At 52.7% G+C, this 24,833-nt stretch overlaps 1 protein-coding gene across 7 annotated transcripts; it reads left to right on the top strand.

Annotated features, from left to right (window-relative positions):
* Nucleotides 1-15: 15 nt before the first annotated feature.
* Nucleotides 16-24,339, top strand: TMEM8B (transmembrane protein 8B). 7 transcript variants are annotated; one of them, XM_070480275.1, is made up of 14 exons: nucleotides 16-742; nucleotides 5,048-5,237; nucleotides 5,600-5,807; nucleotides 9,204-9,258; nucleotides 12,156-12,289; nucleotides 12,583-12,733; nucleotides 13,450-13,775; nucleotides 16,680-16,773; nucleotides 16,929-17,052; nucleotides 17,129-17,271; nucleotides 17,476-17,654; nucleotides 22,417-22,563; nucleotides 22,673-22,812; nucleotides 23,055-24,339. In XM_070480275.1, the coding sequence occupies exons 1-14, from the start codon at nucleotides 217-219 to the stop codon at nucleotides 23,530-23,532; spliced, it is 2,895 nt and encodes a 964-aa protein (XP_070336376.1). In that variant the 5' UTR covers nucleotides 16-216; the 3' UTR covers nucleotides 23,533-24,339. The 7 variants fall into 7 exon arrangements, with proteins under 7 accessions (XP_070336376.1, XP_070336377.1, XP_020764605.2 ...); XM_070480276.1 differs by lacking the exon at nucleotides 9,204-9,258 and having other exon boundaries at nucleotides 12,583-12,851; nucleotides 23,059-23,354; XM_070480274.1 differs by lacking the exon at nucleotides 9,204-9,258 and having other exon boundaries at nucleotides 17-742; nucleotides 12,583-12,851; nucleotides 22,696-22,812; nucleotides 23,059-24,339.
* Nucleotides 24,340-24,833: the final 494 nt, after the last annotated feature.

Genomic DNA, 24,833 nt, shown 5'->3' with positions numbered 1-24,833 from the left:
CGCAGCCGCGGGGCCTGGTTATCGCCTGTCCAGCGCAGCCCGGAGTCGCCCAGGCCTGAACTCCTACCCAGTCCCCGGCCTGGCCCCAGCTGGCTCGACTCCGGCCCTAGGCTCGCGAGGACACCGGAGGCCATCCCCGGGGGGTGGGAGCGGAGCCGCGGGTCAGCTCAGCGAGCGCCCGCGCTGGCCTGTCCGGCCCCGCCCCCGCCCCGGGCCATGGCTCAGCCCTTGTCCCGGCCCCTTGTCCTATCCCGTTCTGGGCCTTGGCCCCCGACCCCGCCCTCGCCCCGCTTCCCAAATCGGTTCCAGTTCCCGCCTGGGTCCCAGCGAATGCCCAGATCCGGGTCCCAGCTCAGGCGCCCCCTCCAGCCCCTGACCTGGGCCCCATCCCAGTCCCAGCCCTTGTTTCACCTCTTTCCCCAAATCCCAGCCCGGCCCCTGTGCCAACCCCATTCTCAAAATTTGCTTAAGCCCGGGGCCCAACGCCTGCCCTTGTTCCAGTCCCCACCACAGCCCCTCCATCCATCACACCCCGTACCCTTGCATAAGTCCCTGTGTCCGGCCCAGCCCAACTCTTTCTCCCCGTCTGTGCCCTCATCTCTGTGTTTACCCGAGTCTCTCCCACCGCCCACCCCTCTCTCTCATACCCCGCCCCTCTACCAGCCTCGACTCAGGTCTGGGCTCCAGCTGCCGTCAGCCTTACTGCTGCTGTTGCTGTTGTCTGTCCTTGGCCCGGGGGCTGGTGAGTGCAGAGCAGGAGAGAATGAGGCAAGGATGGGGTTCTGGCAGGGAGGGGTGGGCTGGAGGGATTCAGGAGAGGTGGGATGTTGGCAACTAGATGGCTGGGGAAGAAGCAGAGAGAAATAGGGAGGAGGAGAGAAGTCTTACATAACTGAGAGGAATTGACAGGTCAGAAGAGTGGTAGCTGTGGGCTTGAGGCTCAGCAGGTGGCTGACAGAGACTGCAAGGCTTTCTTTTTGGGGGTCTATCTGGACTCCACTTTGACTCTTTTCCAAGGAAGTCTGGAGTGCTTTGTACCTGCTTGTGAAGTTTGATGGGGGTGAGAGTCCCCCACCAGAGAACTTCTAGTCAAGTGTGGGAAGATCTGGCCTAAACCTTTGACGTACTGGGCATACATTGAAGCAGGGTTAAGAAAGCAGTTTTGAAAATAACATGTAGCAAACAGATGGCCATGGGGTTAGTTGCCATTATAATGAGTTTTCTTCTTGTAGTGAAATTTGTTCCAAATAAGCTTGATTTGCTAAGGAATTATTTCTGACACTTTCAGAGCAGGGTTGAAACTTGGAGACTATTTTACAGATGGGGAAACTGAGGCACAGCAAGGGATCAGTTGGCCCGAGGTCATACATGTTATCAGCGACAGTATGGGGCTAGAAAAAAGGCTTCCTGATTCCTACCCTACCCTAGTGTTGTTGTTGTTTTTTACTGTAATCTATGCCCAATAGGAAAACAGATCCTAGTGCAGAAAGGCTGCAAGCACAGCGTGTCCTCTCCCATCTGCCCACAAGGGGGCTTCATCCACAAACTTCCCTCATTTGCCAGTAGTCTGCCCAGGGCCACCATCTAGCGAGGAGGTGACTGGGACAGGAGAGGGAGATAACCAACTTCCTAATGGGTGGAAGGCGGGTGGAGGAAGGGGTCCCGGCCGTAGGACATGTTCCATAAAGATGGCCCCGTAATAAAGACTCTTCGTGGCCCCAGCCCCCAGCCGTCTCTGGTGGGTAGCACTCTAGAGGGGATGCGGAGGTGCCTGAGGAAGTCTTTGGCAAAAGCAGCTAGCAGAGCAGCTGGAGGTAGCGGGCTGCATTCAGAGTATAATCTCGAGGAGACGGATGCACGCCAAAGGTCACTGCGCCCGCAGAGGTGCGAGCTCTGTGTGGATTCTCACGGGTGTCTGGGTGCTAATGTGTCTGTATGTGTACCTGAAGGGTCTGTGGGAATGCTGGGCGTGTGTAGTGTATACATGCTTGTGTGCTGGTAAGCACAGGCATACGTTTGTTGTGTGGTGTGAGCCTGTGTGTCCTGGTGTCTGTGTTACTGTGTGAGGAGGAGGTATGTGTTGTGGCCCATGCATGTTCCTCTTCAGCTCTTCTTGCTCCTCCTGCAGACAGATCACCGAAGGGTCACCCCCAAGTGGATAGCTCCTTGGTTGGAGGCGGTGTTGGGTGCCTCCCACAATATATATAAGTGATCCATCTGCCCCCAGCCAGGTTCCTTGAAGGGCTCAGGGCTGGTAGCTGCTCAGTGTTGATTACTGCTGCTGGCAGAGCGGGCACTCAGCCGAGACAGAAGCCAGGTCAGTTTTTCAGTTTGGGTGAGGGGGAGTCCACTTTGTTGAGCCCAGTTCATAGTTTCATGGGTTTCAAGAACCCCAGGTTCTTTGTTCGTGAGCCCATTAGGAGAGGAAGGTGATTATCAGTCACAGAGCTATAGAAAGTTGAAAGATGTGGATTAAAACATGATTGCCCAGAAGCAGTTCAAGTGCTTCGGGAGGATGGTAATGGGGCTGAAAAAGAGCCCTGACTGGGCCGCACTGCAGGCAGGGCCACCCTGAGTACAGTTAGTGGTCACTGGCCTGCAGGGGTGCTCTGTGACCTGGTGCGGGGAGGGTCTCCCTGAGGAGAGAGCGGCCTGTGATGGCACTCAGTCTCAGCACACCCTCGGATCTTTTCCCTGGACTTGTCTGACTGCAGTTGCATAACCCAGGCACGCCTTGCCATTACAGGAAATGACCTTTTTGTTCTACTGAGTGCTGTCACTAGCAGGGCCAGCCTGAGCCCAGGGATGTGTGTCTGTGTGTGTTTCAGATGGTGATGGAAAATCACCCTAGCCTCATTTGGAAGCGCTGGTGCATCCAGGACAGGTTCATCTGAGCTTGGTGAGGGCCTTCCTCCTGCTTCCTCTGGGTCACAGAGCTGTAGGCCTAGTGACACCCCAAACCAAAGCCTGCAGTCAACAGGGCTCTAGGTGCTTTCTCAAACATCTGCCCTCAGAACTTCTCATTTCCTCCTAGCATCCCCAGCTTCTTTTTACTCCCCTTTCCCACCAGCCTTCTCTATGACCTCTGTAGGCCCTAGCCACTTGTGGGTGGCTTAACTAGTTCCCAGTTTTGCAGGCCATGCCATTGTTCCTTTAACCACAGGGCTCATTGTGCATATCTGTCCATTATTTCCTAAAGGTCACTAGCTACTTTCACCATCAACTCTCTGAGAACCTGCCCTGGGGGCGCCTGGCCACCATTTTTTCTAACATTGGCAATGGCCCATCCAATGACCCATCCCTGGTACCAGCCTGCAGAAGGAGAAGGAGGAGCCCTTTCCTAATTCCAGCAGGGGGCGCTCAGTACTCCGCTTTCCTGTAATAATAGTATCCAGGCTGTTCAACTCTTGGCTTTCTGCCTCACCATTGTCACTGCCAGGGCTCCTAGGAAACCTTTCTTCCCCATCACTTGTTTCATTTCCCTTCATCCCTTTTGAATACATCACTGCTGCTCTATGGGCCTCTTCGGTTCCTGGGCAGTGCTCAGCTTGCAAGGTGGCAGGTCTTTCTTGCTGACAGGTGAGAGCGATTATGTGATCTGAACTGCACAGACTAGCCTTGGGTGTGACTGCGACTTTTGAAGATCACAGGCCCATCTAGGGCCAGTGACCTCCACCTACAGAGGACGGCTCTCTGCAGGGTGACTTGAGGTTGTTGAAATTCAGTAGGGCCAACCTTGACCTGTGCTCCCTCCATCAGCAGCCTCCCTTTCCCAATGCTTCTTTCTCTGTTATTTCACATGCCTCATTTTGGAGTTATATCTCCCATCTCCAGAGGGAGAGACCGTCAGCATAGGCAAGGCCCATGGGTATTTCCTCCATGGCTAAAAAATCCACTTCAGGGTCTCCCTTACCCACTGCCCTTACTCTTGCTCTGAAGCTGCTAAAGTCCCCGACCTTCTCATCTGTCCTGAGGGTATCCTTCTGTGCTTCGCTGGGGCTGGTGTTCAGTCTGCAGAGCCATCGGATTCCCCAGAACTTTTTGTCCTTTGGGGCCATTTTTGTCCTTTTGGACCCTTTTCTATCCAGCTGAACCACTGGGTTCTTTTCATTGTTATAGCAGCCCTGGTGCCTGTGTGTTTGCCTGGCAGTTGCTTATACCAGACTGTCCTGCTCACCTGTTGCACTCTGCTTCTAACGGCCACGATCAGGTATCTAGGCATTTCAGCTATGAGCACCACATCCTCCCCACCTCCCGCCCCTGGCTTCGCTGGATATGAATATTCCCAAGCAGTTTGAGCTTCCATTGTCTCACCACTTGACTGCCTCCCTGGGCCTCCCGCCGGAAAGCCCCCCAGCCCTGCCTTCTGAATCCCGGAGGCCCTGTGGTCCTCTCCTTTACTCCCCTGCAGGGGCTCTTGTGTGGCCTGCCAGCTCCTGACCTTGCCTCTGCCACCCAAGCAGGCCCCTTGCAGCCTCACCACACCTTCCCCTCCCCACTGCCACGCTGAGCCAGTGTACAGACAGCTCTTGTGAAGCTTCTGAGACTTTTTATTGCTTCTGACCACAGGGGAACAGAAGGGGAAGAAAATAAAGAAGGAAGTTTCACAGTTCCATGCTGACTCCCAAGCCCACAGGTGGCGTTCCAGGCTGCTCAGTAGCCCGGAACCCACATCACTGTGTGCACGCACACGCATGTGCGTAACGCACTGACTCATGCCCACCATCCACACCTGCTTTGTTAGGCTTGGTAAGAGGAGAGCAATGGCTTCTAAGTGAGGGGCAACCATGGGGAGTGTAAAAAGGGTTCTGGTTTTGGATTGAGACAGATCAAAGTTGGAGTCCTCAGTTTGATCTAGGTTTAAGCCTCAGTTTCCTTACCTGTAAAGAGAGGTCACTTCCCCCAAGGTCAGTGTAAGGGTTAAAGCAGATGATGGGAAGGGCAGCACCTTGAGTGGGTGCCTTGGGGGGTGCAGCCGGGTGGGCCTGGGGGGTGGCTGGGAATGACCTGTCCTACTTTGCTCCTTTCTCTACCATCTGCTCCCCAGGAGGCCTCTTCCTGACCGACTACTCCACCTGCTCACCCCGCAAGCTGAGTCCCTTCCGCTCCTTTGCCAGCACCGAGCTCTTCCACTTCCATGTGCCTGAAGACACGTTCCTGGCCGTGTGGAATCTCATCATCTTCAAAGAGCAGGGAGGGACCTTTGGGGACCACTGTCCAGACCAGAGTGTGACTGTGTGAGTGTCTGAGTTAACCTCCTGACCCTGTGCCAACCCCAGGCCACTCTCCATGCTAAAATGAGACCTTATGAGTATCTAAGCTGCCCTCTTGACCCCTGGCCTTTGTTCAGATTGAAGTGTGACTGGCTGAAGGCCAAGACCTCTGTCTCCTGACCATTCCTGAGTTCTGTATGACTACATGAATGCCCAAGCTGATCTTTTTCTGCTTATGTCTGACCCCTGACCTGGAACCATTTTATTGTGTGGGTCAGTAGAGGGAATCCATTTGTTTTACTGGAGATGAGTGACATTTCTTTTTCCCATTTCCCATCTCCCACCCCATTTCCTGCTTTCCCTTTCTCTTCATTCTGGTCCCCCAGGTATTTCCGGTCTGGGGCACCCCCTGTCATCAATCCCCTGCACACACACTTCCCAGGGGACACAGCTGTGCCTGGGGTTTTCTCACTGACTCTCAGCTGGACACTGCCCAATCGCACCTCCGGCATCTTTAACGTCAGCAGCCCCTTACCTGGGGACTGGTTCTTGGCTGCCCACCTTCCCCAGGCCCATGGCCACATCTCTGTCAAGGTGGGTTGATGCTGTCCAGGGCAGGAGGGGCCAGAGCTGCTTCTCCATCTTTGGGCTGCTTGGCACTACAGCCTTGTGCCAGGGTGGAAAATAGCCTCAGGGTGGCTGGGCTGGGGCACAGCTAGAGGTCAGCAGGTCACCTGGTGGGCCAGAGGTCATGATCTGCAGGAGGCACTTTGGGAGCCTTAGGAGACACCGTGGGGCCAGGTAAGCTAGAGGGAAAGTCCAGAGCCTGCCGCCAGAAGCCTGGTACCGGGGTGTGGTGTCCCTTCCTATTGGAAGATGTAGGGTTAATCACGGTGGTCAGAAGCCAGCCAGGGGCTGGTCAGATGCTGCGGCACAAACCCAAGGCTAGTCTTGTTCTATGTACGTGTTGGTTGGTGATAGCCCTGCAGAGTCTTGGAGGCTGCAGCCCAGTCATTAGGCCCTCTGGGAGTACGTGTTCCTCTTCTATCATAATTTCAGTCCCTACACCTTATGCAAGAGGGTAAGAGAACACTCTGTGGTAGGCAAGCCCTTTCCTGTTAAGAGGAGGCTTTGGGCAACTGGTGTCCAACCTGACTGTTACCCTCCTTTCCCCCAAATATCAGTGACTGCATAGATCAGAGCTTCTTAAAGTCTGCAGTATTGTGGGGTCAAGGTCAGGTTGCTTCTCTGTTCTCGTTTGAAGGGAAGGAAATGCTGCTGGGTTTTCCTGCCACTCTCAGATACTGGGCAGGCTGGCCCTCTTCATCACAGGGAGAGGATTTCTTATTCCTGGCTGTTAGCAGGGAGGGAGGTTGGGACGCAGTGGCCATGTCGGAGTGGGATGGCCAGGTGTGTGGCGCCCGCGGTAACGGCAGGGGACCGTGTGCCAGCGTGAGCGGGGCAGGATTTAAAGAACCGGACATAGAAGAAGACAGGGAGTGGCGTGTGGCCTCTGAGGACGGGGAGGAGTGGAAACCCCCGGTCAGGAGAGGGTTTGACCAGATGGCTGTCTCCAGGGTGAGTTCCTTGAGGACAGGCACTCTGGACTGTGTCAGACTCCCCTTCCCCTCCCGCTGAGGCCCGGCATTCAGAGGTGTTAGAGTGCTTTTGAATGAGCTGAGAATTACCAGGGATAATAAGTGTGCTGGCCCTGTTGTTGCCAGAGATGGGAACTCAGTCTGAGGGAGTGTCTCAGGCCCTCAAGTGATAGGGTTTCCAGACAGTGAAGGACAGGAGACCTTCCTTTCCAGGCCTGGCAGCCGTCTGGGTGAGAACATGCTGGGAACTTGCCCAGAAGTGGCTTTGGGCTCTAAGTTCTGGACCCCTGTCAGATCCAAGTACTCTTATGTTAGGAGGAATATCTTTTTAGGTCTTTGGCCAAATCCCAGAGAGCCTGTTTGTGAACCCAGCTGTGATCCTGGACTCTCTCCGTGAGAAGAGAAAATCCTCCGGGAGCCATGCTGTAGTTACCCAACAGCCCTTCTGATTAAACCAGAGGAACTTCGGCGCCTCAGCCTGGGCCGCGATAGTGGGAGCTGAAGCCTGGTTGGGCGAGGTCAGAGCCAGGCCTGCTGTGCCCGTGTGCCTCTAGATACAGCCAGTGGGGCCTGAGGAACTTGGTACCGCAAGCGGAGTCCTAGCCAGGACAGGTCTCTGGGTGCGGTGAGATGAGAGAAGAGGGCCCGGTTACGCCTTGCCTGGGAGTGGCAGCTGTGAGTGGACCCCGTGACAGATGGAGCTCTCCAGTCAGCCCTGTGTTAGGGTTGGGGGAGGCAGGGCTAGGATCTTCTTTATGTTTCCTCTACAAATTGGATTATCTTTTGGAATCTCACTTGGGCCTGTAGGATTCTTTTTTTAAAGTGTACTTTAGAAACAGTTTTATTCCTTTTGGTTGTGCTGGGTCTTGGCTGCTGCTCACGGGCTTTCTCAGGTCGCAGTGAGCGGAGGCCGCGCTCTGTCGCTGGGCGTGGGCCCCCCTTGCGGAGGCTTATCCTGTTGCAGAGCACAGGCTTCGGCAGTTGCGGCTCTAGGGCTCAGGAGCTGTGCACAGGATTAGTTGCTCTGAGGCATGTGGGATCTTCTGGGACCAGACTCAACCCATGTCCCCTGCACTGGCAGGTGGATTCTTATCCATTGGACCACCAGGGAAGTCCTGGGCCTATAAGGATTCTTAAGTTCTCTGGTTAATTCTCTAGAAGCAAGCCTATTGGAGGGTTGTCCAGGGCATTCCTCCAGAGCTCCAGCTTCTCGCCTTGCCTCCTCCTTGTCCCGTGGTCCTGACTTCCCATGAGGCTTGGCAACCCCAGGAGATTATGTGGTTTCAGGAATATCCTTGGGTGGGTACTGAAGGGTGTCAGCAATAAGAAGGCAGCAGTGTTCCTCAGCTTTGGGGATGAGCTCCCTTTAGACCTTAGTCTTTGTGCACCGGCTTTATCCCTGGCCTTGGGTTGGGTGCTAGGGACACAAATAAGATGTATATTAGTGAGATATGGAAAGCATTTTTTTTTTTAATAGAAGGCATTTTAAGAGGACAAAGGAGAGGTTTATAACTCAGCTGGGTAGTGTGGTGGAGAGATGGTTTTAGGTTTTAAGAAACTGTTAGGAAGTGAGATCTGATGTTGAGAAAGCAGGTCATTCCAGGTGCTGGGAGTAGCATGGGCTACAAGTGAGAAGGGAGAACTGAAGTGGTTCAGTGTGACAGTGAGGGAGGGAGCTGGGGTGGTGAACAGGGGCCAGATCAGCAAGGGTCTAGAAGTTAGAGCTTTATCCTGAGAGCGATAGGGAGCCTAACATGTTGTAGAAGGGAGGTGACTTATGTGGTCCAGGCCACTCTCCTGGGCTCTGGTCCCACACTTCTGTGGGCCTTTGTGTGTGTTATTTTTACTTTGTTACTGTGTTACTGTGTTCCTAGCACCCAGCACAGAGCGTGGCACATAGTAGGGGCTTGGCAAATTTTTGTTGCCCTTCTGCCATCTTCTCAAACTCATGTTTCTGAAACCGGTTATCATTTCTCCTTCTTTCCGTCAACCTCTTCTGTCTTAACCTCTGCCTTCCATCTCCTTGCCTGTCTTGTGTTGGAGCATGTGTTCATCCTGTGGTGTCCAGCTGCCAGTCTTCCTGAAAGACTGGCCTTTGGGTTTGGGTAACATCTGACACCCAAACGCCTTATTAGGAGAAGTTCTCCAAATGCATGGGGCACAGCTCTTGTATGCTTCCTCTTCCCAGCTCCAAGATTTGAAAGCAAATGAAAGCAGATAAAATAATAAAAACAACCATAAGGAAAGAAAAGGAGCAGATTCAGTTGACTCCACCAGCTCAGACTTAAGCGTGGCTCACTCAGCATCTCAACTGAAGGGGTTCAGATCTGCTAACCGTCTTCCTTCTGCTCTTCCTCCTCCTTCTAAATTATTTTATTTGTATTTCAAATAGGTAATATATGCACCTGGTACAACATTCAAAAGGTACAAAAGACATACAGTGAAAAGTAAGTCTTCCTCCCTTCATCCCCTTTCGGTCCCCATGTTCTCTCTCCAGAGTTAACTAGTAACTAGCTGTTACCTAATAACAGAGCTAGTAACTAGCTCTTTCCTCTTGAAATATTTTCTCCTCTTGCCCTTTGTGACTTTATAGAACCGTCCTGGTTTTCTTCCTGCCCACCACCCCCTCCTCTGTCTCCTTTCCTGGCTTCTCCTCTGCTTGATCTGTTTGTGTTGTGGTACCAAAAGTTTGGTCCTGGGATAACTCTTTTTTATTTCTCCATTCTCTTACTAGATGTCTCCAGCACAGTAGTTTTAAATATCACCTATAAGTTCATGTCTTCCAAGAGTTTTAAGTGAGCCCTAAGTTATTTGAATCTCAGATTTTACACCCGGTGGCTTACTTGACATCTCCGACGTCTAAGACCTGTCTCGAATTTAACAAGTACATATCCAAACAAAGCCTGAAATCAGGAATCTCTTTAATTCCTAATTCCCATCTCCCAAGTCTAAGCCTCTGCATTCTCTAATCTTCTCAGTAAATGGCACAGCCAGTCCCCAGTTGCTCAAAGCCCCACATTTAGGGGTCATACTTGATTCTTCTTTTCCCCTTATTTCCACACAACTAATCCATAAAGAAAAAGTCTTGAGACTCTTTTTCTAAAGCATGCCTGGATACATCTACTTCTCTGTCCGCTCTCAGCACCTCCCCCCAGCCATCTGCGGCCGTCACAGTCACCTCCTGAGTGGGCTCTTTGCTTCCACTCCTGCCCCCTGCCATCTGTCCAGCGCTCGTTTACTTCCATGTTGATTGGTGCCAGCGTAATGTGGGCTGCAGCTGTCCTGAATGCTGGAATATTCCCACAGAGATGGCCACAGAGACCAAGATCTTTGGGCATCTTCCGCCTGCAAGCCTCACCCAGAGGCTCAGGCGCTTCTGTAGAAACTTAGCCCACCCGTACAGTCTAGGAATCAACCGAAGGCCTTCCATGCCAGCTTCTTTCAGATCACTTCTCACTCCACTTCCCACTCTGGGCCTCCTGGATTCTCAAGCTGCCTCGCTCTGGCCCGGTTCCTCCCATGACTGCTGCTGTTCACTCGGTTTGGATGCTCTCACTTGACTTCTGCCTTGGCAGCTCCTGAGACCTGACTTCCGGTGCCCTTTCTGTGGTTCTGTGTCAGGGTGAAGGTTCGTACGCCTTCCCTGGTCTCCGCTGATTGAACACTTGCATCCACAATAAGGGAGGTGTTGGACATGCACATGATACAGTTTCAGGAAGAAGTACATCTTAACCAAAGAGGTCATGTCCACTCATCCTTTGTTAGGCCAGCAGCAAGCAAGACTGGAACAAGGTGTTTCCTCCTTCTGGACCGTCTAGTAAGGACGGGGGCTATCTCCTGAGGGTGAGTCCCCACGCTCAGGGGCATTAACCACCGGATTTTTATGGTGGTGATTCCTCCCTTAGAAAGTGGGGTCAGTGAAATGACTCATGAGAGTACTTCTGGTCCTCACCAAAGATGAGGGCCATCTGCTTTGTGTATCAGAGATGGAGGTTTCTGAGCAACAAGGTGGGTCAGGAGCTTTCTGAAGGGGCCTCTTCTGACACTTGTTCTTTAACTCAGCAGCTATTTTCTAGCACCTAGTACATGCCAGGTGGTGTGATAGGTGTTGGGAATGCAGTGATAAAAAAGGCACAGGAAAATTCCAGGCACAGGGTAAGAAGGTGTTCCGGCCTGGCAACCATCAAGGCCCCCTTCCAGCCTTGTGGAGCTTTGCTACAAGTCAGCAAACATGGCTGACAAGTCATGGCTGACTTGTTCCATGGCAAGGAACTCAGTGGGATGTCAGAGCCTGGAATTCTTGTCCCAGATCAAGGCTAATGGTTTGTGTTGGTCTGAAGAACCACAAAAGTGAACAGTGGCTTCTAGTTTATTGGGCTAGTGTAAGGCCATTTGTCCAGAAGATGAGAGAAACCTAGTAAGGCTCCCCCCGACCCCACCACCCTGCTCCCCTGAACTGCTGGGACTGAGGGCCCAGAGATGTGCAAATGCTGGAGCTAACGAGCCCGTCCTCACCGGAGATGCTGCGGCTGCCTGGGCCCGGGTGGTGTCCCCCAAGATTTTATCCAGAAGAGCAGCTCAGGGAGACGTGGTGGTTCTCCTCCAGTGACAGAAGGAACCCAGGCTTAGACACAAGAAGCGGATGTATCCGGGGACCCTGAGGCAGAGCAATATGGGGAGACAGAAGATAGGCTTTGGCTTCAGAAAGGTCACAGCTGCCCCAGCTGGGTTGATTCATTTATTCAGCAAACATTCATTTGTGAGGTGTGCACTTTACATTAGGCTTTGTGTCTGTCTGGAGTTTGCCTGGGGAGGTAGGGTGACCCTTCCCTGGGGGTATTAAAGCAGAGGCTGGACAGGTAATACTTGGGAAGGGCAGGTGGAAAATAAAGGAAATGAGAGATTCAGATGGGGGAAGTGGGGCGGTTTGGACTGGAGGCCTTTAAGGAACTTTACTGGGGGGCATGCTAGTGCCCAAAGAGTGCTTGCTGGTTCCTCTGGGCTTGGTAGGGGAATGGGCTGGTTTGAAATGACCTTATTGGGCTGTCCGGGGGTGTGCAGGAGGGGTTTCACTGGAGGAGGAGCAGGCGGGGCTTCCCAGGAGGGCCTTGGATTTGAGCCCCCAAACCTCAGTGGGGTTTGAGGCCCTCAAAACCCCAATTCTCAGCCAATGCTGAGGATCACAGCAGACCCTGCAGACCGAGGAAGGACCCAGAGCTTAGAGAGACCGCAGTCACAGCCCCAGGAGCAGGAGGGCCGTCTGTCCCGCCTCCGCAGGCTGTTAGCCTTGCTTTAGTAGCGCGTTGCTGTCTCTCCCCTCCCGCCACCCCCGCCTGTGCCTCAGGGCCTCCAGGACGAGTGTCAGTACCTCCTCCAGCCGCAGCTGATTGTCCGGCGTCTGCTGGACGTGGCCGTGCTGGTGCCTGGGAGACCCTCCGAGCAGACCCTCTCCGTCCACAATCGCTCAGCCCTGTACAAGTAAGTCGAGTGCTCCCCCAACCCGGGCCCTTCGCGTCTTCCCTCTCTGGCCTCAGCTGCCTGCTGGTCCTGCGTTCCCCCTGGCCAGCCTGGACTGCTGGGCCACCCAGAACTCCAGGGTGGGTCTGACCCCTGCCTCCCTCTCTCCTAGCATGGAGGGGAAGACCAGAAAAGGTCTCCTGTTCTCCTCTGTCCCCCCGCCCCTCCATTCTTCCCAGTGTCCCCCTCATCCTCTGTCCCTCTCACCTCTATGTACCCTGTCTTTTCTCATGTCCACCCTCCCCTCTGCCCAGGGTCTTCGTGCCCAGCTTCACTTACAGGGTTTCAGCACAGCTGGTGTGTGTGGGGGGCCGTGGGGCATCCGCCTGCCCCTTGACCCTGCGCCTACGTCCCAAGGCCCCACCCCTGCACAACTCAAGCTCCGTGGCCTGTGGAGGAGCCTCGGTATGCCAGCTGGAGCTGGCACTGCCCCCCTGGGGGCACTGGGTCTACGTGCGCGTGGAGACACCATCCCGGGGCCCCGGCAGGACCGTCCGCTTCCAGCTGTGCGTGTGGCTGCAAGGTCAGAAGCCCCGCGCCTGCCCCAGCCAGCTGGCCTGTGCTGGCATCTGTGGCTGGAAGAGGCGGGCGTGAGGGCTGTGCTCATTGGCTCTCGGCCATGTCCCTGTGACCTCCCTGACACCACCCGGCTCCCTTATTCCCCAAAGCCCTCCCACGTGGAGCTTCAAGTCATGGGAAGGCCTTGAGGTCACTTCTGGTACCTAACTTAGGCTTACGAGGGGACTTACTCTCCTTGATCTAACCTCCCAGTGTAATGGGGCAGGCAGGGACAGCTAGGACCTTTGGGACATGGTTCTTGCCAGAGCCCTCGCAGGTCAGTGAGAGGGTCCATCCTCTGCTTCAGCAGTGCCCTCACTGCCACTGGGGAGGGAGAGATGACCTTCAGTCCCTCCAACATGACATTCCACTAGCTGTGACCGCTAGGAAGTGCCTGGACCCAGTCCTGTGACCTTAGATGCCAAACTACACAGGGATGTTTGATTCGAGTTCGCTCCCTCCCCACCCTCTCTTAAACTGTGTGTGGCCCAGATCCAGTGTGTGCTGGGGCTGCAGGACTGGGAGGGCAGCAGGCCACAGCTCTGATTTTCTCTGCCCCACAGAGTGCCCGCAGCCCAGCCTGTCCCGTGCCCTGGTCCCTGGAGCTGCCATGAACATGCCTCAGTCGCTGGGCAACCAGCCGCTGCCCCCAGAGCCACCGTCCCTCGGGGCCCCTGCCGAGGGGCCTGGGGCCACCTCCCCACCCGAGCACTGCTGGCCGGTCCGCCCGACACTGCGCAATGAGCTGGACACCTTCTCCGTCCACTTCTACATCTTCTTCGGCCCCAGCGTGGCCCTCCCGCCCGAGCGCCCAGCCGTGTTTGCCCTGAGGCTGCTGCCACTGCTGGACAGCGGCGGTGTGCTCAGCCTGGAGCTCCAGCTCAACGTGGTACTCTTTGTGGAGGGCAGGGAGGTCGCCCTGTGGGGGGACCTGAAGGAGAAGGTGTCAGGGGTGAAGGGGCCCTGACTTCCTCCAGGAAGCCCGTCCAGGTTGCTTCCAGTTTATGGTTTAGAGACCATGCCTCAGCCCACTTCTGGTCAACAAATGTGCTCTGAGCATTTACTGCAAACGGGCTGGGTCAGCCAGGGCAGCTCAGAGGGGTCCAGATTTCCCCAGTTTTATAGGCTCACCTGCCGCTCACTAAAGGCCTCTCTCTGGCACGTGTTCATTGTTTCTCACATATCTTTTGGGAGCTTACCACCTATTGAGGCCATGCAGTCCATGTTTAGACAGCTCTGATTGCTAGAGGCATTCTTGGCATTCCATCAAAATTTGTCTCGTGGATTTTTACCCACTGATCTTTGTTTTGTCCTAGAAGCTATATCCAGTAGTCTACTCCTGTCCTTTTATAAAAAAAATTAATAGACTTTATTTTTCAGAGTAGTTTTAGGCTTACAGGAAAATTGAGGAGAGTAAATCGAGTCCCCCTCTTTCCCCATGCAGTTTCCCCCTATTAGTCAGATTTTATATTAGTGTGGTACATTTGCTGCATCCCTAACCAGTCTTTCAGATGCCTCTCAACCTTGCCAAAGCTGAACCACCTCCACATCTGAGACTTCTCTTCCTCTGCTGTCTCCTCTGGTCATACTTCCGGTCATCATGCCTCTGAAACAAGTGATCCCAGGTGGTCTGACCTGGGTGGCAGGCAGCGTTTGTGCAGCCTGAGATCAAGGTACCTCTTTGAGCTGCTGCCTCACCTGAGGCTTGTGGTAGACTGAGACCTCTGGATTGTTTTTCTGTACTTCCTTTTTTTGCTTCAAAACAATTACATACATTTGCTTTTTTATTATAAAAATGATAGGATCACATATAAAAGCTTTGGAAAATAGAGGAAGATACCCCCCGTAACACAACTGCTTAGCTTTTTGGTTATATGTCCTCCTCGTCCTTATCCACAGTAACTGATGTGTGTATCTAGTTGTAACCAAGGACCACGCACATTTTCATGCTCTGAGCATGGTTCATGTGACCAGCTGCCAATTCCTATCTTGTATTTTTGCAGTGCACTTTTTAACCTGAGTGGAAGAATTTATGTTCATCTTTGAGGCATTGCCTAACATTGGTTTGAACTGTGGGTCTTCACTACTTTGTGTAATTCGCACACTTCTAAACCTCTTAGTCGTTATTTTCAGCACTGAACAGGACTAGGCTGAGAGCAGAGCCCTTTCAAGCCTTTGGCAACTGTCTTGGGTTGGCACTGAGCTAATTATTTACCTGGTAGCTGGTCTGTGACCTGCGGTGGTAGCTTGTGGGACACGGCTCAGAACGTCCTAGTGGCCCTGCTGGGTAGGACAGAGCTGATTCTTCAGCCCCAGACAGGGCTTGTTTTCATACTCAGTTTTCTCCTATGGCACTCTCGCTCTCTCTCAGACTGTATGCGTTTTGTGTTGGCTTCTTCCCTGCCTTCAGGGCAGTGACGGTGAAGCCTCGATTTGACCTTGAAACTGTAGAGCCTGTGTCAGAGCCCAGCCTCACCCATTCTCTTCCTCCGTATCTGGAAAGGAGAGGCCTGCCTCCCCTATTGTCTTGCGCTGTCACTCTCTGCATTCTTGTTTATTTTCTCTAAAGGGCGTCTGCTTACATTCTATCATCTGCCTGCTATGATACTGCTACATACCTCAGAGCACCTGTTCTATTTATTCTGAGAGGTATATTGGCACACCTACTCTGATCTTTCCCTCCAAGCATTTTGATGTTTTCCCTTGCATCAAGAACTGGACATTTGGAACAGAGAACTGCATACCTAGAGGACATTTTCTGGTTCCCACCAGAGTGGCTTTTGCTGAATAAAACTTTGGCATGTTGTTCCGGGCTTGCATTGAGGGAAGTTAGGAGCAAGTTGTATGAAATTCACACTTGCAGCTAAGCATTGGAGACAGGGCAGCACACAGTGCTTCTTTGATATGAATTTAACTGAGAATCATCCCTTTGGGTGCAGTGCTTCTCCCAAGACCCTGATTAACTTATCGCATGGACTCACAAATGTGGTAACTCACGTTTCCTTGCTTTGGTTGCTTGAAAATCAGCATCAAATATATGGCCCACATCTAGGTACAGACTTTCTTTTCCTCTCCTGATGTATAAATTTCCCTCATGCATTTATTCTGTCCTGTTATTTGTATTTAATAAGCTGCCCCAAATCCTTCTTGAATGATGTGAGCTTATGGAATCCTGTTACCTTTATTCTTGTACACAGCCCTTTTCATTTAGTCCTGTGGATATCCAGTTTCTTTTAATCCCAGCCAGGTTGCTACATTTAATCCTACAGGTGTTCTCTTACCACTAGTACCTAGAATCATTTCACCTGAGGAAGTGTGCATATCTTTACACACCTCCTGCTTTCAGGTTTATGTGAAGATGTGATGATGATTGATGAGCCGTACAATTGCAGACCTTTTTTTACAGCTAGTTTCTACATCCAGCAACAGTGCTCTTCCTCTCCCCCCACCCCCCCAAAAAGCTAGGTAGGACTGAAAAAGTGGGTGTTGTCTTTTGCCTAGACAGAATTTAAACAATTCTGCCCAAAGAAAGGGTTTAGAAGTGGCCTTGGCTTCTCATCAGTCTTTGAAAGATCTCTGCTATGGAAGATCTGGTGATGGTGTTTCCCCACTTTTTGGTTGTAAGAATGAAGGGGGTGGGTGTGCTTCCTGTGGGAGCACCCACAGGACCAGGGGTGTTAGGTGAGGGCCTGGAGGAGTTTCTAGGGAAGGGTTAAGAGGTGGAGGAACCTGGGGGTGGTGGTGGGAAGGCCTGGAGGATGTGACAGCCTCATGTTTCTATCTGCCTGCCCAGAGCTCCCTGCGCCAGGAAAATGTGACAGTGTTTGGATGCCTGACTCATGAGGTGCCCTTGAGCCTGGGGGATGCCGCAGTGACCTGTGCCAAAGGTAGGGTGAGGAACTGGGGAAGAAGAGGGGCTGGAAGACCGGGGCAGGGGTAGGGTATGGAGGACAGATGGGCTAGGGCGTCTGGGAACTGGGGGCCGGCGGGTGAGGGTTCTTCAGGCCCTGACCCCACACTGGCTTCTCCCTTCTCCCCTCAGAGTCCCTGGCCGGCTTCCTCCTCACCGTCAGTGCCGCCTCCAGAGTGGCCAGGCTGAGAATCCCGTTTCCGCAGACAGGGACCTGGTTCCTGACCTTGCGCTCCTTGTGCGGGGCGGGGCCTCGGTGAGCGGGGCGGGGCCTCGGTGGCCGGTGGGGAAGGATGCGCCTGAGCGCCAGGTGACCGCGAGTTTCTGCGCAGGTTCGGGCGATGCCGAAACGCGACCGCGGAGGTGCGGCTGCGAACTTTCTTGTCCCCGTGCGTAGATGACTGCGGGCCCTACGGCCAGTGCAAGCTGCTGCGCACGCACAACTACCTGTACGCGGCCTGCGAGTGCAAGGCTGGTGAGCAGGCTGGGCTGGCGAGGGAGCCCACGTGGGGCGCGGGGGAGGGAGGTGGCAACCTGTGTAGTAGGGTTTGGAGAGAATGGTGCGGGGTCAGGGTACCCTTCCCTGGCAGTGACGTAGGGCCTGAGCAGAAGGGCCAGCAGGAGTGTCTGCTGAACCCTGGGCTGCCTTCTGACCCCTTCTGACCCCGTGCTATTGCAGGGTGGCGGGGCTGGGGCTGCACGGACAGTGCGGACGCGCTCACCTACGGGTTCCAGCTGCTGTCCACACTTCTGCTCTGCCTGAGCAACCTCATGTTTTTGCCACCTGTGGTCCTGGCCATTCGGAGCCGATATGTGCTGGAAGCGGCTGTCTACACCTTCACCATGTTCTTCTCCACGGTATGTGGTGCCGTTCATGTCTGCACCGAGTCCTTAGCGGTGGTGGTGGGTGAGGGTCTACATTTCCACCATGGGCCTCCCTGGGTTTGGAGCGTCTCTCTTCACTGTTCTTTACAGCAGGGCTTCCCCACCGCTTCCTATCATGGCATGCATAGAACACGATAATTTTTAGAAGACACATGGGAATAAATGAACAAGGCTGTTTGTGACTTAAGATAACAGCCGCTGCAGGCAGCATGGGGTCTTCAGCGTCCCGCACCCTACCTGTCCACTCTAAGGGCTGAAGGGACGTTTACCTCACCACGCTGGCCAAGAAGCTCTGACCTACAATATGGAATTGTGTCTACACAGTTGTCCTGAGGTGCTTACATCTCGGGATCTGTTCACCTCAGCTGTGTGCTCTTGGCATCTTGTGATGTCAGTGCCTGCCTATGAGCACTGCAAATGTCTTAGATGGATTCAGACTTCCATGTTTCTTAGGAACAAGGATATCACAGAAACCAGTACATGCCTCCCTGTTGTCCAGTATTAATAGATCAGTGTGTTAATCACTCAGTCGTGTCTGATTCTTTGCGACCCCATGGACTGTAGCCTGCCGGGCTTCTCTGTCCATGGAATTTTCCAGGCAAGAATACTGGAGTGGATTGCCATTCCCTTCTCTAGAGATTAATAGATCAGACCTCTGTCCAAATCACAAGAATTCTACCTGTCATCTTAGGAGGAGGTGGGGACTGAGGGAGTCATGTTCTAAGGTCCTGGATACTTCTCCACAGTTGAGGAACAGTGGTTGTAACTGTGCCATGCAGTGAGACCTTGGCCCCTTAAGCTGTGTGAGAACAGTACACCCCAGTTTTGTCTGAATGCCCCCCCTTAGGCCTATTCTGACAATGCTCCATTATACTTTTATTTTCAGTATTCTCCTCTCTCTTTTTTTATTGCCAGATGCCCTTTATACTGTTGCTCACCAAATCCTCTAGCAACAGCAGTTTCACCAGTATATTCTTAGTTGTGTGCAGATATAATGTGGTTCACAAGTAGTAAGAACATCTGAGTGAGTCAGGAGCCTAGAGCATGTGAGGAGAGTTTATCCAGTCTCCTGCACTTCACAAGGCATCCTGAAAGTTGGCTCCAGATGACTTCTCCTCATCTGGGTTTGGTGGCATATCATCCTCAAGAGAAAAGACCTTGCCCCAGAAGGAACACTGTCAGAGCCAAAAGTGCCTGGTCCCACGTACAGTGCCTCCACTTTGTAAATAAGGCAGTAGGCAAATGATCACGGAGAAGATACTGGCTCTGAGGGGTTGCCTAGAGTCCTGTTCTTTGCCCATTTGTGCCAAAGTGTAGAGCTACTTGTGATGCTGTTTTCCCAGGCAGGATCCTTGTTGTCCCTCTTTCCTGTTCTGTATTTAGCGTAGACTTCATTCACTTCTCAGCAGTCTCCGTGGAAGGTCCTACTGCAGCTGTCAGCACCAGCACCAGAGGCGGCAGTCTTCTCCTGTCTTTAAATCCAGGACAGTCTACACCTGGGAGTAGTGTGTTGATTCCTGTCCAGGGCCTGGGAGCAGACAGTAGCTTTGTTATCCAGGAGTTTAAAATTTAAAATGTAAATGTGTTAAAAAAAAACCCCAACAAAAACAGCCTACAAACCCAGCACTTGATTTTGTATGTAGCTGATAGTTCAGATAACAATAACAGAAAAACCGCATCTGCTGATACATGCTGTGTGTCAGACACTGCTCATCGAATCCTTCCAATAGCACTGTAACAATGGAGAAGCATTGCTATTATTATTATCCTCCCTTTTTTGCAGATGAGGAAAGTTTAAATGCTCTGGTTAAGGCCTGAGGTGAGCGGCGGAACCGGACTTGTCGCTCAGCCTGTCTTCTGGTCCCTCTCATGTCATCACTGAGCTGTAGGGCTCTCCTTGCCCCAGGCAATGAGCATGCGTGCGTACATTCCCAGCCTGAATTTAGCTTCTCAGAAGTCCAGGAGTATGTGGAGATACTAATGACCTCAGGTTAGTAGTTCTTATTGAAGGAGAGCCAGCCAAAAGGTCAGAAATTATAACCAAGCCACGTATTAGAAAGGACAGGGAAAATGTATCAGACATGGAGGTTGTACATCTCTCACTTATACAGCCCAAGCCACGTGTCCTTTCCAGTGCTAGAGACCTCATAACTGGATCCCGTAAGACCCAGAGAGCTGGCATTCTGGGGCCCCGGCAGCCTTCCTTGCTGATGACTGAGATCCTGGCTGAAAGCCCGCCTCCTCATTATTCCACCCCCTCTTCTATTCCTCACATCAGCACAGTCATTCTCAGTGGCCCTTGGCAAAATGCCATGATGTTTCCAAGAGGAAACAGAAGCAGAAAATAAGAGAACAGCAGTAAGTTTCAGTCTATCCTGAGTACAAATATTCCAGTCTTCGTACAGATTGAATATATTTGCATCTCCAATTTAAAATTCTGTAGTGCCAGGATACTCTATTTGGAGCATTAGATGAGCTATATAGTTATAAATATAAAATTCCACAGAAAAGAACAATTTAGGATAATTTTCCAAAATTACCTTATAAGTAAAGAAATGGCCAAAATTGAGGAAGATGTCAAATTAGATTATACTAATGGAAGCCAGTTTGTAGTCTGAATTTGGTTTCTTAAATCTTCCGGTCTTTCTGTGTTATTTCTACCACTCCTTTTTATTGGTAATGCAAAAGGAATACTAACCTAAATATTAGTCCACAATTTTCTGTGAGACAACAGTAGTGCTATATAAATATATATATTTTTTGTATAGGGGAAAGTCTGGTAGTGTGGGGGTATTATCCCATGAATATACATGATATAAAGTATAAGATAACTAACATTTATTGAGCACATACTGTGCGCCAAACATATAGGAGAATATTCCAGACTTTCAGGGTAGTCTCTCCCTGGTGCTACCATACATAACCCAGTCTTCAGTTCAGTTCAGTTGCTCAGTCGTGTCCAACTCATTGTGATCCCATGGACTGCAGCACACCAGGCCTCCCTGTCCATCACCAACTCCCGGAGCTTGCTCAAACTCATGTCCATTGAGAGAGTGATGCCATCCAACCATCTCATCCTCTGTCGTCCCCTTCTCCTCCTGCCTTCAGTCTTTCCCAGCATCAGGGTCTTTTCCAGTGAGTCAGTTCTTTGCATCAGGTGGCCAGGCTGTTGGCATTTCAGCTTCAGCATCAGTCCTTCCCACAAATATTCGGGACTGATCTTTAGGGTTGACTGGTTTGATCTCCTTCTGTCCAAGGGACTCTCAAGAGTCTTCTCCAACACCACAGTTCAAAAGCATCAATTCTTCGGGACTCAACTATCTTTATGGTCCAACTCTTACATCCATACATGACTACTGGAAAACCATAGCTTTGACTAGATGTACCTTTGTTGGCAAAGTAATGTCTCTGCTTTTTAATATGCTGTCTAGATTGGCCACAGCTTTTCTTCCAAGGAGCAAACATCTTTTAATTTCATGGCTGCAGTCACCATCTGCAGTGATTTTGGAGCCCAAGAAAATAAAGTCTGTCACAGTTTCCATTGTTTCCCCATCTATTTGCCATGAAGTGATGGGACCAATGCTATAATCTTAGTTTTTTGAATGTTGTAGCTCATTCCAATATTTGGTACAGCCAGTTGCTTCTAGGTGATGGGTAAATGGTTACACCAGTGAAGTTTGCTCAACCTTATTTACTATAAATTGTGTCTCCTGGTTAGAGATGGCAATGAATGGGTGCCATGGCAATCGATAATGGATTCTGCTCCATGAATAACAAAACAGGCTGAAGCACTGCAGGTAGAAGAGACAGATATATGCCTAGAATATATGATGACAAGATGCTGTCTTCTCCAGGTTGAGGAGTTTTAATGAAGTGAGCTGCCACAAGTTATTGGCTTGTTCCTCTAACAAATTGCGCTGCATGATGGAGTCAGTGATGGACTTTACTGATGGCATTTTGGACATTGAGAGGTGACAGTGGCCTGGTGAAATGTAGATCATGTTGTTCACCTCACCCTGAAGCTTAATTTAACTCTAGCCCTCTGGGTTTTCTGCAGCTTAAACAATCTCTTTGACTTTTTAGTATACTTGAATCAGTCATAGATCAGTCATAGAATATTAGAGAGCTTATTCCAGTTCTACTTGTGTCCCCAGCACGCTCCCCTCTCAAACTCCTCAGTACTGTATTCTCTGCTGTGTTTCCACAGTGTCGGGTAGGTGCACGCTGTCCCTCCCCCACGGTGTAAAGTGCCACGCTCTTCTCCACGCTTTAGAGACTGCCCTTTTTATTACTGCCTCCTGCTCAAGGGATGCAGAGGACCAGTTAGTCCAAGATCTGAAGGTGCAACATAACTCAAGAGTCTGAGCTATCAAATGAGGCTTGGGGTTTGGATTGGCCAAGAGGTCAGAGTCTAGCCCCAGAGCTTGGGTCAGGCTGAGGATTACCCGCCCCCACCCCAGGCCTGGTGCTCTCACAGGACATTCCGGAAGCAGGAAGATTAGGAAGGTGAGGCCGAGGTTCAGGGCTGCCAGGTACATGCAGAGTAGAACAGGGACTGGGCCTCCCTACCGCACTCTCAGGGCTGGGGAGCCGGGCATTTCCCAGTGCTGCTCGGCGGGGACGCTGTCCGTCTGCTCTCCTGACGAGCGCGCCCCAGCCCGCGGCCTGCTTCTCCAGCCTCGTGGGCTGGCACTCTGCCCTGGGCTCTCTCAGTGCCTGTCCTTCCTTCCTGCAGTTCTACCACGCCTGTGACCAGCCTGGCACTGTGGTTTTCTGCATCATGGACTACGATGTGCTGCAGTTCTGTGACTTCCTGGGCTCGTTAATGTCCGTGTGGGTCACTGTCATCGCCATGGCTCGCTTACAGCCTGTGGCCAAGCAGGTCAGTCTGGAGAGGGCCTGGGGGAGCAACCGTTGCCCAAATCTACTTTAAATTCACCTCCCGACCTCTCCCGGGGGCATGGCCAAGCACCCTCACCACCCTGGCCCAGCCCCCGGAGACCTCTTTCTCTAGGTGCTATACTTGCTGGGGGCGATGCTGCTGTCCATGGCTCTGCAGCTTGACCGGCATGGACTCTGGAACCTGCTTGGACCGAGTCTCTTTGCTCTGGGGATCTTGGCCACGGCCTGGGTAAGGCTGGGAGGGCTGGGGGAGGGGAGGTCCCAGCAGGACTTGGGGACAGGTACTTGGGTACCTGCTTTCCAGTTTAAGGTGGGCTCGGACCTTGTCATCACTGTGCTGCTCTCAGGGCCGAACTCCAGTCTTGGCAGACACCGAGGGTCACCGCCAGGGCTCAGGGGACACCTGAGAGTGACCGGCTCTGGCCTGGGCTCCAGAGTTGTCCCTGAGCCCCCCTTCTCTGCCTCCCCCAGACAGTGCGCAGCGTCCGCCGCCGGCACTGCTACCCACCCACGTGGCGCCGCTGGCTGTTCTGCCTCTGCCCGGGCAGCCTCATCGCGGGCGGTGCCATCCTGCTGTATGCTTTCGTGGAGACCCGAGACAACTACTTCTACATTCACAGCATCTGGCACATGCTCATCGCCGGCAGTGTGGGCTTCCTGCTGCCCCCTCGTGCCAAGACTGACCGCCGGGTCCCCTCCGGAGCCCGGGCTCGGGGCTGTGGCTACCAGCTGTGCATCAATGAGCAGGAGGAGCTGGGCCTTGTGGGCCCGGGAGGGGCCACTGTCAGCAGCATCTGTGCCAGCTGAGAGGGGCTTCGGGCCGGCCCTGGGAGAACTGGAACCCTTCCTCAGGGCACAGAGCCCTTCCTGGGGTTCCTCCTGGGAGCATGGAGTCGGCTCAGGGCTAAGAGACAAGTTGTGTTTCTTGAGGACATGGAGTCTTTCTTAAGGACATGGAACTCTTCCAGGGACCTGGCAACTTCCTGAGGGCCGGGAGGCCTCCAGCATCTTCAGGACTGGAGCCTGTGCAGGGCCCCCGAGCCCCCTCAGGACCGAGGGTCCTGCCCAGGGTGTGGAACCCGCTGAGGACGTGGAGACAGAGCCCTGGCAGGACACAGCCTTGTCCCTAAGGAGGTGGAGTCTGTCTGGGGGAAGCTGAGTCCCCACGTCTCCCGGCCACTCAGCCTCCCTGGTCTTGGCTTCCTTCCCGGGGGCAGCGTCCGGGCCGTGCGGCCCTGCGAGGGGGTGCAGGACCGACAGGGCAGGGGCTGGGCTGGGGGCGCTGGATCCTGACGTGAGACAGTGGAGTCTGGTGTGTCTCCAGTGAAGAATTTCCTGGTTCCGTGCTGCCCTTCTTCCTGCGGGCGAGGGTGTGGGGAAGAGGAGGGGAAGGTGGACCCTGAGGAGATGGGCACGGGTGAGGCAGCCCAGCTGGCGTGACGTGAGCGGCTGGAGCAGCTGCCGGAGGCTGTTGCCCTGTTGTGTCAGGCTGCGGCAGCTTGGGGAACAGAGTTGTGAGTGTGTGTGTGTACGTGATGAGATGATACAAATCAGTGAGACAGACCTCCTCTGTGGTGCCCGCACTCAACCGGGAGGGAAGCTGAGGGCTCAGGAGATGGGATGAGCTGGTACGAATCTCAGATGTGCAAGAAATATCACAAGACTGTAAATCCTTTTTCAGCCCCCATTTTGCCCCAGTGCCAGAAACATAATCTTTTGTCATTTTGAATATACTTATCTTTCCACAAAGGTTACAGCCAAGTCCCAAGGGTTTTGTGTAATGCTGAGATGTGGAGAGGGTGTCCTCTCTGGTCAGAAGTGTCCATATCCCATACGTCCCCTGACATTTCATCACCACATCTGATCCCCCGCCGGTAAAGCTCTCAAAACTCTAGTATAGTGCCTGGCCTGGTGTGTAATAAGTGTCCAGTGTATGTTAGCTAAAGATCCAGAGACGTTTGAAAATGAGAGGCAAGAGCAAGGGGGAGGCAGGGGCCGGGAAAGACTGATACGGGGAACTGGGTCTGGAAGGTATCTGTGGGTGGAGTGGGGTGGAGATCAGCAGCCAGTGATGAGGCTGGGCAGGAGGATGGGATCTGGCTTTTATCCTAGGAGAGATGAGCAATGGTGTCATTGGAGGGGTTTAAGCAGATGAGTATCATGATCAGATTGGTGTGGTTTTTTGTTTTCTTTTTTTCAGACAGGGTTTTTCTTTAAGTTAGTGCAGAGGATGGATTTTAGAGTCTGGCA

This window comes from Odocoileus virginianus, chromosome 18 (genome assembly GCF_023699985.2).
Source record: "Odocoileus virginianus isolate 20LAN1187 ecotype Illinois chromosome 18, Ovbor_1.2, whole genome shotgun sequence".
In the NCBI taxonomy this organism is placed as follows: domain Eukaryota; kingdom Metazoa; phylum Chordata; class Mammalia; order Artiodactyla; family Cervidae; genus Odocoileus; species Odocoileus virginianus.
The sequence above is the reverse complement of the archived record's forward strand: the minus strand, read 5'-3'. Positions and strand labels throughout refer to the sequence as shown.